This window comes from Crinia signifera, chromosome 7 (genome assembly GCF_055691185.1).
Source record: "Crinia signifera chromosome 7, ASM5569118v1, whole genome shotgun sequence".
In the NCBI taxonomy this organism is placed as follows: Eukaryota; Metazoa; Chordata; class Amphibia; order Anura; family Myobatrachidae; genus Crinia; species Crinia signifera.
The window spans coordinates 70,308,296-70,325,307 of NC_139223.1; the positions used below are offsets into that span (position 1 = coordinate 70,308,296).

The 17,012-nt window shown below is 47.1% G+C and overlaps 1 protein-coding gene across 3 annotated transcripts in view; it reads right to left on the reverse strand.

The window, feature by feature from the left end:
- The window catches only part of GSPT1 (G1 to S phase transition 1), a 49,385-nt gene extending 35,500 nt beyond the window's left edge, over nucleotides 1-13,885 (reverse strand). Inside the window, exon 1 of one of the 3 annotated variants that reach the window (XM_083153312.1) lies at nucleotides 13,864-13,885. In XM_083153312.1, the coding sequence (XP_083009438.1) occupies nucleotides 13,864-13,873 (10 nt within the window). In that variant the 5' untranslated portion in view covers nucleotides 13,874-13,885. Of the gene's footprint in view, nucleotides 1-13,101; nucleotides 13,558-13,863 lie in introns of those variants that run through there. The other 2 variants (XM_083153311.1, XM_083153310.1) reach the window with 2 other exon arrangements.
- Between the last annotated feature and the right edge of the window lie 3,127 nt (nucleotides 13,886-17,012).

Consider the following 17,012-nt stretch of genomic DNA (forward strand, 5'->3'; position numbering starts at 1 on the left):
TCCTTTGAGTAGAAGGCACTGGGATGATTACCTGAGCCGCAAGTAAGGTGTCTACTGCACTCTGCAGTGCCATCCTCTTGTCTTGTGCAGTGGGGAGAGCTGTAGTGAAGAATCGAGTGGGGGGAGGAGAATCGAACTGAATCCGATAACCCTCTGAAATTAGGCTGCGAACTCAAGGGTCCTCTGTTAGAGAGAACCACTGGGTTCTGAAGTCCAGTAGCCTTGCCCCCACTATAGATTCTCCTAAGAAAGCTGGCAAATTGTCATGCCACTGGTTTCTGAGCTTGTTTGGGCTCAGTACGGGTGACAGAGGCCTGAGGTCTACTTCTGGCACGAGTACCTCTAGTGGAGTGGAAACCTCTTCCCCTTCCTCGAAAGGAATTCTGTGGGCGAAAGGAATTAAATGACTGGAACGATGGCCCCGTGTATTGGCGTCTAGCAGGTGGAGGTGCTGTTGGCAGGAACGCAGATTTGCCACCTGTTGCTTGGGCTATCCACTTGTCCAATTCTGGGCCAAAGAGGACCTCTCCCGCGAACGGGAGCCCTTCTACAGCCCTCTTAGATTCAGCATCGGCCTGCCATGAGCGGAGCCCTAAAGCTCTTCTGGCGGATATTGCGTTAGCTGAAATGCGTGCAGATATCAAAGAGATATCTCTGGCCGCTTCCCCTAAATAGTTAGCTGACTCTTTTATGTGTTCTGCCAGTTGTCTAATTTCTTCTGGAGGTATACCTGAGTCTAGTCCTTCAATAATCATGTCCGCCCACTTGGCATTGGCCTTGTTTACCCAGGCAGAGACAATGGCTGGTCTGAGTTGAGCCCCAGCAGCCATGTAAATAGTTTTTAGGGTGGACTCTAACTTACGGTCTGACGGGTCCTTTAAGGAGCATGCGCCAGGGACCGGTAGAGTGGTCTTTTTTGATAATCTGGACACCGATGCATCCACTGGAGGCGGGGTCTCCCATTTTCCTAGGGCAGACACTTCAAAGGGATAGACTACTGGAAAACGTTTTGGAATTTGGAAACGTTTGTCAGGCTGCTTCCATGCAGCTAACAATTTATCCTGGTTTGGACAGGGAAAAACTATGGAGGATTTCTTTGTTTGTCCAAACAGGTCAAACTCCTGTGGTTCTGGAGTTGGATCGTCTGGTAATTTTAACACTTGTTTTACCGCCACAATAAGAGCTTCCACTCCCATGTGAGTGGGTTCAGGCTCAGGTTCTGGGAGAACCTCCTGTACATCTTCCCATTCTCCCTCCTCCATTTCATTATAAGGAGCATGATCCTCCTCAGAATCACCCTCCCCTTCAGAGTACACAACCTGTAAAGGACGCTTTTGTCTCACAGGTGCTGTTCTTTGGGGATTTTGCATGGATGTAGCCAGGGTGTCTACAGATCTAGCTAAAGTAGTCACCCATGGAGGCTCAGCACTACGGTTTTCTGCTAATTCTGCAGATAACCTTTCCATGGTACCTGACAACAGAGATACCCATTTTGGTGTGGGTGCCTCCCCTGAATCACCTGCCTGGGAAGACGGTGGAGAAACAGTGCAGGCTTTACATAAATTAGTCTTTCCATCAGCCGAGTGCTGTGTAAATCTAGCATTACACACAGTACAGACATATAGCTTCTGTGAAGCCTTGGTGCTTGATTTGCTGGTCATGATTTCAGCCCAAACCCGGTCTGATAGTTATACAGATACCTGCACTCACACACACACCAAAATGACACACAGTACAGATATGTTACTGGGGTGTTGGGTCCTGGAGGTTAGAAACTTACACCTATTGGCCCTTACTGTCCTCACTAGGACAAATAATTTTCCCCACACTACTGCGCTGTGTAGCCCGATGCTGCTGAACACCTATAGGGAGAAGCAGACATTAACAGGGCTCTTGCGTGTGTGTTATGGCCGCGCCATGCCGCTTACAAACAGCCTCAGGCTTCTTCCCGCCTGCACCCTCACCCAAAATGGCGGCTTCCCGCGCTCCCTCCGACGCGCTGCTGAGGGCTCCAGCCGCGCACCTGTCACTAAACCTCCGACAAGCACCTCTGCGTGCACCGCCGGAGACCGGGGGAGCGCGGCTCTGACCCCCGCTGCCGCCTGAGGGAAAGCGCGCGGTCGCGATGCAGCGGTACTCACTGTGTCTGACGGTCCCTTCGTAGGCGGCCGCAGGAACACTGGAGAGTCTGGCAGATGCCTTTAGTGAGGCTCTGACAGGCTGCTTGGTATAACCAAGGGCGCAGGACACCCGGACCCACACTTTTAAGTGAAGCAGGGAAGGGTTCCTCTCTTTTAAATATCTTCAGTTCTGGAGCAGTGTAAAAACTGTGACCAGCTCCCGTGGCACAATTTTCTAACTGGGGGTATGATGGGTCTTAGAGGGGAGGAGCCAGCCTGCCCTGAAACAAATTTAGTGTGCCTAGCTCCCAGCATTCCCAGCTCTAAACCCGATGTAATCTCCAGTGTCTCCTGCTGCATGAGAGAGAAAAACCACTTAATTTGGAGCCCCACTCTAAAGGGGCATACACATGGGGCAATTTCATCCCCTTTTCTAAGCAATCTTATTAGATCGCTTAGAACAGGAGCACAGAATGCTCTGCAAAAGCACGGTCCTGCCGGCTGGCAATGGCTTTCCCCATTATAAAAATAGGCAAAGCCCCACTCAGTACAAAAAGCAGGGTTGCCCCGTGTGTACGGGGCTTTATGCTGCCCAAACAGAGTTGTTTGTTTTTTTACCTCATACTTTCAATATGCTATAAAAGTAGCCTGCTTGTGAAACATGTATAGATAATCAGCTCTCACTAGATGGGTGTATGCATTATCTAGTGCTGTGCTCACATATCACCACTGACAGTAGTCTGACCAAGATAACAATGGGGCAGATGTATTAAGCTTTAACAAGATATAAATGCAAGTGTGATAAGGAGAGATAAACGTCCAGCCAATCAGCTCCTTACTGACTTTTTTTAAACACCGCCTGTAACATGGCAGTTAGCAGGTGATTGGCTGGACGTTTATCTCTCCTTATCACACTTATCTCTTGTTAAGGCTTAATACATCTGCCCCAATAAGTACACTGGAATTGCTGAGCAATCAGCTGAATATAGCCAGCTCTGACTAGGTTGTCAGACACCACATAAGCGTACCGCGTCCCCTCACATGGCTCGCTATGCTTCAAGTACTATTATATTCTCCCTCTATGCCTACTTGGATCGTGAAGTAAGAACACAAACAAGTCTATCTGAAGTGACTCTTCATGTGTGGACCATTGACATGTTGACCTTTTTCACGTCAACTTACTGCCGGTCAACCAATAGTAGTCGACCGGATACCCTGTCTTGTTAACACTGACACATAATGAAAGCAGGAGAGCAAGTTCGTTTCATTTAAGCAAATTAAAATCTTTTTTTGTAAGTTACAATTACCAGATATATATATATATATATATAGCGCACACATATTCCGCAGCGCTTTACAGAGAATAGTTGAACATTCACATCAGTCCCTGTCCCAGTTAAGTTTACAATATATATTCCCTACCACATGTACACACACACACACACACACACACATTCATTCTAGGGTTAATCTTGGCTGTGAGCCAATAAATCTTCCAGTATAATATTGGATTGTGGGAGGAAACACACGCAAGTACGGGGAGAATATACAAACTCTGCACAGTTAGGGCCATGGTGGGAATCGAACCCATGACCTCAGTGCTGTGAGGCAGCAATGCTAACCAAGCGTAAACTAAATGGTCTTTAAAAACATTGGTCAAACACATTCAGGCTCTGATATTTACAGTAAACTGGGTTTTCAATAGAATGTATCCTCCTACATCTAGCATCAATATTCCTAGCAGTGTGAAAAGCCAGACGCGGCGCGTTTTTTTATCCGAATGCGACTGATGTGTACATACTAGGAGATATTTTATACAGGGTATGGTTGTTGCCCTTCTGAGCGATACAGCTTAAAATACAACCTCCCCCAGTCATCTGTACATGCAGCTAAATTTGGCAAATCATCAATGACTGTGTGTATGGGGCAGGGGACCGATTACATCATAGAAAGATATCGTTCAGTGTGGGCACCCTATATCATTCACAATCTCAACACGGCTACGAATCGCAAAGCAGAAACATCACTGCACTTTGATATGCAACATTGGTATTGTAAACACTCATACTTCAGTCAGTAGATTTAATTATACACCATGCCTAAATAAAAACACACCCTCCTCACTGATCAGCAGCCTGCAACTTAAGTTATCACTACACCAACTAAGTTTGAAGGTATGCTAAATGTAGGGTACTGAGTATAAGGTATGTATGAGTCACTGGATATATGTGTGGGCTTCTGTGGGTACTGAATAATGCATGTACAGTTCATGGTCACCAAAGGTGCATGTGCGGTGGTCTGAGGGGCATTGCAAAAAAATAAATAAATATGGGGGCCAAAGTAGGAAGATTAAGTTACATTGCTACATATTAGTGCTTGAAATTAGCCACAAAGCTGTAGTGATACAGCTCTCCCCATTTGTCAATCAACATAACATACCCTCGTCTGATTAGGAGCATGCCTGTAAAATCCTAGAGTGGACACTAATGTGGACTTCCAAAATGATCATGGTTTATTAAGATTGTCATCCACCTGTGTGTTTCACAACAGAGATACTGGATGGGGCCCTAGACCGTAAGACTATAGCAAGTAGCCCTCAATATTCTTTACACAGAGGACACATTCCGCAAAGGGTATGAGCAAAGTATAGCTGTATCAGCAGATGACATTTATGTACTCTATACTTGTCCTCTATTGTACTGAACTGTAAAGCCCTGAACACACTGATAAAGGCAGACAAAATGCACAATACCGTTAACATTGGGCCAGAAGTTATAGCCTCAGAATTTAATGGCCATGCAGAATGCCGGCCAAACTCAGAAGATATAAATATAATTATTTATTTTTTAAAGGGGCATTCGCTTACAAGGCATGGTTTATGCACTCTGCGGATCCCGAATGTCAGCTGAAACACCAATTATGACAAAAGACAACAAATTATTTTATACTTGTGTGTATGCAATATCACTAGAACTCAAATGTCCAGACTTTGATTATGAAACCGTTTTTTACTATGTGGTGAGATGGGGTTCTCTTGCGGCAATGTTCCAGGGAGTACACAGCATTTACACCATATGCAGTGATAAATGGGCTTTACAGGATTGAATACAAAGCCATTACTAAATCTGCACTTTTGTCTCTTTAGGAATATTCAGTAGACTGATACAATAGCTGTGTACAACAGAATATGTTAAACACGTAAAGTACTGCACCAAGACACAATATTTTATAAAATGTTCCCATCAGAAAACAATTGTAGTCCCCATATTAGTTTTGAAAAGTGCCTTTGCAAAATGTCCACAAAAGGTACTAAGCAGGAGGCTGCTACATACACACTTTCTTTATGGGACTGATCAAGGAAATCACTCAGCGATTGTGCCAAGTCGGGCTTTGCCTATATTTAATCGTCAAAGCCCTGGCTTTCCGTATGGGCTAAAGCGACACCACGCATCGCCATAGGGCATACACACGGAGCAATCCCTGCTCCATTTCTAGTCCGATCACTTCGAAATGGAGCTGAAATTGCCCAGCGTGTATGCCCCTTAAGTCAGATGCCATATGCAATGCATTCTCAGACTAGACCGATTAGATCTTTAGCAAAATCAATTACAGTATCATTAAAATACCAAAAGGTATGACTAAACATGGACTAAAATTGAGCAAAAGACTAAAATGTGACTTAACTACACTTTAAAGTAAGACTAAAGGCCCCCATACACTAACCGATTTTGGTCAGATTTCAGCCAGATCAGTCGGATCTGGCCGAAATCGGACCAAAATCGGCTAGTTTTGATGCCCCCTTAGATCCGATGCGCGGTCCCGTGCGCATCGGATCTGCGTCGGGTGGTCGGACCTGCTGCACGTCCGACCACCCGACTTGGGACCTAGTGGGGCGGCGAGGCGGTAGAGGGAGCAGGGGGGGCTGGGGACGCTGCGGGGGACACAGGCGGCATAGAGCCGGGCAGGGGGAGCCGGCGGGAGCTGTCAGTATTGAATAAAAAAAAAAAAAGCCCATACAATGCATGGGCGGCCTGTGATTGGCTGAGCGCTCTCCAAGCCAGTCAGCAATTGGCTGAGAGAGCGCTCATCCAATCACAGGCTGCCCGCCGGCTCCCCCTGCCCGGCTCTATGCCGCCTGTGTCCCCCGCAGCGTCTGTGTCCCCAGCAGCGGGGGACACAGACGCTGTCCCCCGCAGCGTCCCCAGCTCCCACCTCTGTAGCCCCCCCTCCCCTGGTTTTTTACATGTGATAAATCGAGACGATTTATCACATGTAAAAAATGGCACATCAAGTGCCAATCTAATCAAGCTCCCCCGGGGAGCAGCCGGGGAAGCTCAGGGGGAAGTCGGGGGCGACTTGTCCTAAGGACAAGTCGCCCTAGTGTATGGGGGCCTTTAAGCCCCATATACACAGGCTGATAGGGGAACCGATGCTGAGCGACATGCTTAACGGACCGCTCAGCACAACCGCGCTGTGCGACTATACCTGCAGGCGACATGTACGGGCCTTAAGACAAAATTGAAAAGCCTTGTGTGACAGTCACATGAGAAAGAATCAATACATAGAATGTATGTATACAAATTCTAGCAGACAGCATATTTCCTGACCTTTTCATACAAAAAAAGAAAAATGATGAGTGGTAGCCCCAGGAGAAGGAGCATTTGGTAAAGCTACTGGTTATTTTTTGAAGCCTACCTGAAAGTGCAGCTTTACATGCACTAAACTCGCACACAATGCCAACCGCTACATAGAGTGGCTTAGATCAAGCATCTTTGTCTGGAGCTTGCAGCTGTTCATATTCAGCAAATGGAACTGAAGGCCACCTTCCCACAGCAGGGGTGCACTATGGACAATTCCAGTACTAGAATGTAAGCTCTCCTAGGCATGGCCCTCTTTCCTCAAATACTGCAGTTCTGTATAACCCTGATACTTATTTCAGTGTTGTGTGCCGATACAGCCATGTCATGTACCCTGTACTTGTCCCGTATTGTAGTCCACTGTACGTTACGGTTTCCCTTATTCATTTATGGGCTCTGTAGCCGGGAGCTGCAGATCCCTTGTGGAGTCATATAAAAGGTATAAATAATACTTACAAATCTGTTATCAGTACACTGACAGGAACATGCTCCCTGTTGCCATTGCCAATATTATACAGAATGCTCTAGTGAGGTCACAAACTTCACGGTTCCCATATGCAGCAGCCCAAACAGCCCTCGTTTGGACAGTTGAATCTAGTTGAACGCGACAACACAACTCCACAACTGGCGTTCATTAATTTGATGTGACCTTTGTATACCTAATGTAAGGTACATACCAAAATGATTATGATCGCGAGACGATCCTACAAAGGTCGCACGACCTGTTGGAGCACACGATCTGCTCACAATCTGTACCCAGTTGAAGGGATCTTTTACAAATCCTGAATGCAGCAGGTAGGATCTTCAAAATGTCCAGCGGGGACACACATGGGATCGGACCTGGATCTAAAACATGCCAAATTTACATCGAAATTGAGGGGATTGAGGCCAAATGGTTCTGGTGTACGCAGAATTAGTGTGACCGAATCTGTACACAAAAGTTCTATAATGCAGGAACAATTCTGTTTTGTTGCAGCGCTTTGCAACCAAGATTCAAATTAACACACTTGGCATAACCTGAACCTGGAGACTCAGTTACGCCATCCATCTCATGCCACAGAGGGTAAACTTACCAAAGACAGGTCAACGATCTATTCAATTCAGCATGCTGTGATTAGCGGCAGAAGGTAACTCCTGGAGCTATTCAAATCAGTGCACAGTGAAGTCCAGCTGGAGGATTTCTGCTTGAACCCCTCCTGTAGTGAGAGCAGAAATCCAACAAAACTAGGTCGGCAATGTTGTTTTGTGCTTTTGCATGGCACAAACAGCATCGCTGTTTGTGCCATGCTAAACACCCGCAATTACGGGCATTCTCCGACGTAACAGCGTGCTGATTTGAATAGCTCCAGAAGCCCACTTCGGGTGATACTAACTGTGCCGAATTGAAACAGCCCCAATGCTGTGTTTTTCAGGGTCTAAATCTAAAAATGCTATTTTTAAATACTGGTCTTAAGATTTGTTATTTAAGGAAAACATCAAAAACATCCTGCTAGTAAATGTGAGTCTAATACCCTAAACAAAACATCGATGTTGAATTAAATAAAATATATTTTTATCATCATCATCAAGGCACTGCAACATTCTGAGTTTTAAGTATAGCCAAGGCTCAGCGCAGATGGTTAAATCAAATACATCCTTAACATTTTTAGTCAATTGGATATAGAGTAATATAGGACCTAATTTCCCCTGAGCTCCACCGGCAACTCCCACTGAAGATTTAGCACTTGATGTGCCATTTTTTACATGGGATAAATTGCATGCAATTTACCCATGTAAATTCCTGGGGAGCTGCAGGGGCAGGAGAATAAAAAAATAAATCTGAGCCTGGGGGGTGTGGGTGCCGTGTTGCAGGCAGTCCGCAGTGTCCAGAAAGTGCTGAGCGGACACTTGCACAGTGGCGGCAGAATTAAAAATTTTTTTTAACTAAAATAGAGATAATATAAAATACCTGTATGGTTTGTGTACAGAACCTCTAAAAAAATGTTATCTAAATTGTAAATCACCTGAGGCCAAGCATAGATATCCTTAAAAAAAAAAAAAAAAAACACTGAGCACTGCATTTGGGAACCCCTGTCCTAGATGTATGATGACACCTCTACCTTGGTACAGGCTGAAGGTGCCCATACACTTGTCCGATTTGGGATGATTTCGCCAGTTCCAGTCGGATCTGGCAGAGAAATCGTCCAAATCAGATGTGTTTGACACCTTATCTGAGCCGATACCCAGTGCGCAAGCTGAATCTGTCGGATTGGACCCATCAGTGGCACATCGCGGGGACTTAAGTTAACTACACATGCAGAGGGAAAGTTCGATTTTTATCTACTGCTCTGGACATATGGGAAAATTCAATTGTTTTACACACCCATTCACTAGTTAAAGTGAAAGGAGATAGGACACAATTAAATTATTTTTTCAACGTGCTGGTGCACACAGCCAGATTGCATTAAGCTGTATGAACCTGATAAACCCAACAATGTGAAAAACTATAGCCACCCAAACAACTTAAGGGGGCCTTACGGTGCCCATACACGTTACAAGATATAACAAGGGTGCTGGGGGGGGGGGGCCCTAATTAGTACTGCTGAATTTGACCAGTAATTCAGCAAAAAAATACAATCGGAAAATACAAATTTTCCAGGCGTATTTGGTTGAAGCCTGCATGGATCAGTCAGATTCATGCAGGCTTCTCTGTGCCGCAGGAGGGAGAAGAGGCGAGCCCTGCTGCGATGACTCGTAGGCAGGGGCTTGCGCTCCTGATGACCCATCTAAAGATTTCACAGGCAGAAGGTACGACCAAGGAGGTGCGATGCAATGCGTACAGGAACGCACATTGCATCGCACCTCCTGTCATGTAATCTGGGCACTGTACATGCGATTTCTTGCTGAAATCGCACGTAAATTGCCCAAACTGCATGTATATCGCCCTAGTGTAAGGGGGCCTTTACTTAAGGCATATTTCAGCTCACTACCTCCAGTGAAATCCTCTATTGGGTTCCTGGCACAGACAGCTGCTGGTAAAAACAAGTGTCGTCCCCCCGCCAGTGATAATCACACTTGTGTTCAATCTCTTAAGGCCCATACACACTGTGTGACTTTGGGCTGAAAGCAGCTCAGTTGTGTAATTTAATCTGCTTTCAGCTCAAAAGCTGCCCAGTGTGTTCGGCCCAGTAGTAAGTGCGGATGTGTGATCCCTCATCACTGCCAGCCGCCGCTAACCTGCGGTTTAAATCCCGGCGGTCGGGATCCCGGTGTTCAGAATCCCCTCCGCCGAAATCCAGACACTTTGTGTCCCTCCGTGGGTATCCACGACACCCCTGGAGGGACAATAAATTAGTGTGCCGAGCGTAGCGAGGCACCAGGCCCGCTGCGTGGCGAACGCAGCTGCCCGCAAGGGGGGGCGATCCACGTCCCCCCCTTGTCGGGATTTCGGACGCCGGTATTTCATACTGAATCCGATTGATGGGGTAGACAGGTTTCCATAGTGTCCTATTTTGCTCGCAAGGGCGAAAATTGCTCAAGTGTGTATGCTGTCCAGTGTATATGGACCTTAAGAGTAAACACTTCTAAAACACTGACATTTTCATATGCTTGCTGTTATTAGATTTGCTATTTAATATTATATTGTAAATAGTACAGATGGAGCCTCTTTCAGGATGCCAGCTCGCCATATCAGAAAAGCTGGGGGACACAAGAGCATCTCACACGCTTGGACATCCCATTGCCTAAAACAGGGCGCGCAAACCCCATTCTTGGCGGACCTATAGCATGTTGATAGTCATGCAGGGAGCCGCTCCATCTGTATGTCTATATCAACAGGTACACAGTAGTACATACATTTACTTGCTTAAAATAGTTCTGTTTATTTTATTTTTTTCAGTACCAGAAATATGATGTCATTTTATTGTACATATTTTTTATTGTGTAGCCAATTAGTTCTACTGTACGCCTATATATTTCACTTGGAGCCACAGCAGCAGCATTATTTTTTTTGTACAACTGAAGGAATTTTATACATTTATGTTCACAAGCAAATAACGGATAAAGCTGCTTACATATGAATCCATTTTAGCTTTCTTGTACCAATGTTTTGTTCCACTTGATACAAAATGTATCAAACACTATTTTGCTTAAACATTAGTACAAGTAGGACCTGATTTAAAGGTCCCATGTGCCCTAGGCTAATACACATGTAGCTCCCTTTGTAACACTGCTCAACACACATGTATGGGTACTCAGGGACTCGCCAGTCATACTGCCCATGTATATTTAATGAAGGTTATACAACTGGCATGTAGGATCTAATGCTTGTGGTGTGTGATGGAGAGTTTGGCTTTATGGTGTGTACACACGGTACTTTTTGCCTCAATCGGAATCGGATGCAGATCGCAAGGGTTTTAACCCTTCAGATCATGAATCGATTCCGATGCGCGTTCACGTATCGCAAGGCAGAAAGTCTTACCTGCCATGACTATATAGTGCAGATCTGTACTATATAGTCAGACTTTTATGCAAATCAGATGTGCCTTCAGATACTATCCACCATCCGATCGGATGGTCGATAGTATCTGAAGGCACATCTGACCGTGTGTACACACCATCCGACTGCCCAGCTGGGACCGTACCACAATGTACATAAAGTAATGGTTCCATTAGTAAGTTACATGGGCACAGCCATCTGGAAGCCACCTTAAGAAATTCCCTACAGTACATTGGGATGGATGATAGCTAAGAAGAATAGAATAAATAACCCCCTCCCCTCAGTCCTGGCACCCTAGGCTGCAGCCTGATCATCCTATTGGTTAATCAGGCACTGGGTACAAGCAGGCAAGAATGCATGCATTGTAATGGTAGGAAACTAAGGCCCATCGGTTCCTTTCCCCCGGTACCCATTAGCAGCAGATATTGCAAGGTTGCCCGCTCAGTTTACTTTCATCCACCACAAGCCGTGTAAGTGGACTATCCTGTTGCACAGAATGAATACCGTGTAAAGGTATATCCTCAATGAAATCCCTATTTGGTTATTTGGGAAAGATGAAACAGATTAAGAACAGCTGATTGAGTTTAAAGCCACATCCACCAATGTGATCAGGCCTCTTTTTATGCGATTCCCACGCATCGCATGAAAAGTGACACATTGCATGTTATTTACCGGTGACTGCGATGTGAGGAACTTCCCGTGCACCTCGCATCGCAGATCCTACAGGCTGCTATGAATATTCGTAGTAGCCCATAGAGATCTAGCTGTATTGTATGCAAAAGGAATGCATTCAATGTAGTGTTCATTTTAGCACCCGCTATCTTTGAAAACCCATGCAGTTCCTTTTCCCTGCCTGGGGTGTTGCTGTCTGCTGTAGTGCTTCTAGCACAGTGTGTTCTGTATATCAGCACTGATATGCAAACCAGGCCTGTGCTAGAAACACTACAGCAGACAGCGACACCCCAGGCAGGGAACAGAAACTACATGGGTTTTCAAATCTGCACTACATGCAATACCTCACCCTTGTGGATGGGTGCCTATAGAGTTGAAGAATAATAATGTAAATACATGCTAGCACATTGTCAACATCCCTGAAACATGGCATTACAAGGTACACTGTTGGGCAGGACCAGGTACACTGTTGGAAACACCTACACCAGGCATGTTCAAACTATGGCCCTCCAGCTGTTGTGAAACTACAAGTCCCATCATGCCTTGCCACAGTTTTGCTATTAGGGAATGCTAAAACTATGGCAAGGCATGATGGTACTTGTAGTTTCACAACAGCTGGAGGGGAATAGTTTGGACATGCCTGACCAACAGCAAGTAAATCTGCAGCACACTACAGACTTTTAAAGCTGGTACATTGCTAGACATGCCATTTAAAAAAAAAAAATATATATATATATATATATATATATATATATATATATATAAAAAATGGTTAATATACAAGTGCGGTGCCCAGTACTCCCCATCTAACGCTGGGGTACATCACAACCTGATCAGACCTGCCACTAGAAGCTCACTTACCATAAGATGAGCCAGTGTGACTATCCATAGCAGTTATTTCAATCCTACGCAGCAGCAATGACAGCTTCCCCCCCTCCTCCCTTTACCGGCATACCACCCATGCTGCAATACCGACATGCCGGGGGTGAGTGGGAAAGTGCCGGCCGGAGCCATCACGGTGTCTCCCATCACACCGCAGGCACCTCCCTCCCAGGCAAGGAGACCAGGGCGGGGGCATCGAGATCCAGGCCCGGGCTCCTTACCGGTACAGCACCCCCTATACAAACCATCAGGCGCCCACCCGCCTCCCACTTCCCTTTCCCCGGCCTCCACAAGCCCTTGCCCCGCTCTTTACCCTCCTCCTCTAGCCCGTCCGCAGACACGCTGCCCTGAACCAGGAAGGAAGGCACGAACTCCGCAGCGTGGACATTGGGGACGAACGGCCTGGCGTTCACGTTGAGCGAGGCCAGGGATGAGTTGAGCTGGGCCTCCGGGCCGTCCACGTCCGCCTGATCCCAGGAATCCGGGGCTGTGTCGCTAGGGTCCATGGTTTCCGGGAAGCTGCTGGCGGCAGTGACGGAGAACACCGCGGGGCGGAGGCGGACGAGCTTCCCGCTCGGAATGATGGGACGCGGCAGCTGTGAGGAAGAAGACCCGGCTTCTGAACCCGCTGGCTGCAGCGTCGGCGGCGGCACTAACCCGACTCAGCACTCACTCAACGGCTCCTCGTGTGTTGCCGCGACGTGACAGACGTAAGCCGGCGCACGGGACGCGACGCAGAGGGCGCAGAGTGGTAGTTCCGTCACACCGCCTTCTCCATTCCCTGACATGGGGCGCGCCTCGCCTTCTACACTACAACCTCCACAAACCATAGCGCGCGTAGAAGCGGAAGACTAGCCATTTACCTTCTCTGACGCGCCCGGATAGGGTTGCTGGGAAATGTAGTACTTTTCCCTCTTCAAGTACTGACTATGCATCGAGTACGGGTGTGACTTGTACACATAGCAATAGTCTATGAAAGCTCTATTCATGCACTGGACATTTGTTATTTCCACTGGTATTCTGTGAAGCCTGAGTGCAGAATTCTGAACAGATGTTCTCTACACAAGTGCCATACCTCCCAACATGACCAGGAGGGACAGAATGCTCTGTTTCTGGACTTTCCTCAATGTTTCCTGTGTGGAAACGCCTTTCTTACCCATTTACCTGCTTGGAAGAGGTGACAGCAATCATACATTAAGAGGGAAGTCCAGAAACAGCGCAAAGTCTCCCTCCTGGAGTGGGTCATGTTGGGAGGTAAGAAGTGCTAACTCCCAACATGACCCTCTCCAGGAGGGCGGCCAGGCTATTGGTAAAAACCGAACCCAGACAACACCCCGGCCCGGACATCAGAATATGCAGTCCGGAGCTTGTAGTGTCCGGTCCGGGGGGGGGGCTTCACGTGACAGCTGTCACCATGGAGTGGAGGAGGGGGAGAATAAAGCCTCCCTGTATGGTTCGGGCATGTAGCAAAAACCGGAACAGTCCGGACCACTCGGGGAGTCTGTAATCTCCCCTTCCACATGTCCTTGGTGAAAGCTATCACAGGCATCCCCCCGGACAAGACACCCCCCCCAGACGGGACACCCCCCGGACCTGACAGTACAAACTCCGGACTACAGATTTTGATGTCCGGCAGTCTGGGTTATTGTCCGGGTCCAGTTTTTACATAGTCCTGGGACACCATGCTCTGCTCCTGGACTTCCCTCTTAATGTATGATGGCCATCACCTGTGTTGAAGCACCTTTCTTATTAATCTGTTTAACACAGGTGATGGCCATCATACATTAAGAGGGAAGTGCAGGAGCAGAGCATGGTGTCCCTCCTGGAGAGGGTAATGTTGGGATATATGCAAGTGTTTATACATGGGGTAGAGATTCAGACAGTACTTTTGAGCCAATGCAGAGACTGGTGTGCTGGAGGATCATATGTGCTTTTGTACTGCGCATTTTCTAGAGTCAAGCAACAGCACACAACCATAGGCAATGCTGAGTTATATGCCCCACAGTCGTGTTACCAATTGTGTCCCAAGGTGCCTAACTGGCCCTTTGAGCATTTACACGTGGTCAGAGATTAGGGACCTGTGTGGGCAGGAAGAGCGGAGTTGTGTGTAACAGTGGATACTCCTATTGTTAGGATATTTTTTTGCTCTAGTAATTAATGTGTATCACTAATACCCCTTTCACACAGAAAAGAAAATTACCAGGCCAAACATTTCTGCCCACTAATTTGACGTTCAACACAGGTCCTTTTCTTATGTGAGTCAAACCGGACCCTGGTTGACCCTTCCACGCAGAAGAAATACCAGTGTTGATCAGCAAATTACCAGGTAGAAATGCTTGACCTGTTAATTTGCTTTTATTTGAAAAGGTGGGTCAGACTGGGACTGTCAAAAAAGCCAGCACTCAAATGCTGAGTTAAAGCCGGGACTTATATACAAATCTGTCTGAAAAGGGTAAAATACAAATCTACCGGCCTTCCTGTTTATCAGCCATTCGCACTTCTGATCAGCTGGAGGGAACAGAGAGGCATTTCAGCATCAATCTTGGCATTTCTGTCACGTATGGCAGCATAAGAACAGATATGGTGAAAGCTGGTGCCCAAGTCAGTACATAGGGTGAGAATATATCTTACAAATGTGTAAGAATAAACATAACAAGGACTTTTCTGCTTGCTATGTGCAGACTGGTGGACCTGACAGCTCACTATGGGGCAGTGGCGTAGCTAGAAATTTTTCTCCCCCCTGCCCAAAAAATTCCGGCACCAATGCCCCCCCCCCTCCCCCAGAAAGGGCGAGGCAATGGGCGCCACTGGCTGAGCTGACAGGCAATCCAGGCAGCAGTGAGCGCTGAGCTGGTCCCGCCCTGAACATATCTAGTGAGCGGGGACCCATTGCAGTGTATATTTAATGAGCAGGTCCCCCCCCTGTGCATATGTAATGAGTGAGACCCACTCATTACCTATGCATGGGGCAGGGACGCGCTCATTCAATATGCACTGCACTGGGTCCCCGCTCACTAGATATGTTCAGGGCAGGACCAGCTCAGCGCTCACTGCTGCCTTGGTTGTCTGTCAGTTCAGCCAGCGGCGCCTACCACAGACCCCGCTGGCACCGCTCCCCCAAGCCAACACAGGGTCTGCCACATATGCCACAATTATTGATTCACAACTCCAGTACAATCGCCTTCAGTATCTCATTGATTGGAAGGGATATGGTCCTGAAGAGCGTTCCTGGACTGATGCTTCTGAGGTTCACGCTCCAAGATTGATACGTGAGTTTCATCGCAATTTTCCTCGAAAACCTCATAGGAGTCCTGGGGCCACCCGTAAAGGGGGGGGGGGGGGCGGGTACTGTCACGATCCGTCATGCCCGTAGGCCGCAGCCATACTCACAGCACGCCAGGATTTCCTCTGGTTCCCTGACATGGGCGCGGCCATCTTGCTTTCTCTCACATGACATTCAGAAACCAGAACCTGTCTGCCTGATTCTGACATCATCCAGCTGGGTCCAATCAGCACCGCCCCCTGATTACTATAAGTATTCTGGGGAAATGGTCTGGAGTTGTCAGTGCAATGGTGTCTACAGCCTAAGTAGCATCTAAGGATCTGCTCCTGTGTTATTCAGCCTCCAGACCAGTGCTATTGTCATCTCCAGCACAGCTTGACTCCTAGCAGTTCTGCTGCATTCTCTCCTGCTGATTCCAGTCAGTTCTGCTCTTGCAGTTACCACAGTGTCTATCTGGTTCACCATCGGTTTTCCATCGGCTCACCAATGTTGTCATCGACCACTGCGCTTCCCATCCACCTACAACTCTACTACCCGGTACCATCTTCTATTACCAGACACCCTTCAGAGAGTCATCATCGATTACAACCACCATCGGTGACCTAACATCGAACAGCTATCATCATTGGTGTACTTTCTTTCAGTGACGGTGTTATTGGTACTATCCCAAGCTACATACTTACCTGCAGTGCTCCATTGTTGTCCCCAACACGCCATCGATGGTCAACATCGGTTTCTGCCAAGTGAATCTCCAGAATCCAGATCACTGTGATATTGTGTTATTGAACATTTCTAGTTACTGTGTTGCTGGCTCCAGTCCAGTCCTCATCATCCCAGTGATGTTTTGCTTATCTCCAGTCGTCTGATGTTACTTACCTGTCTATGTGTGTAAAATTCATTAAACAACCAAGTTTTCATTTTACCTCAGCCTCAATGTCAAG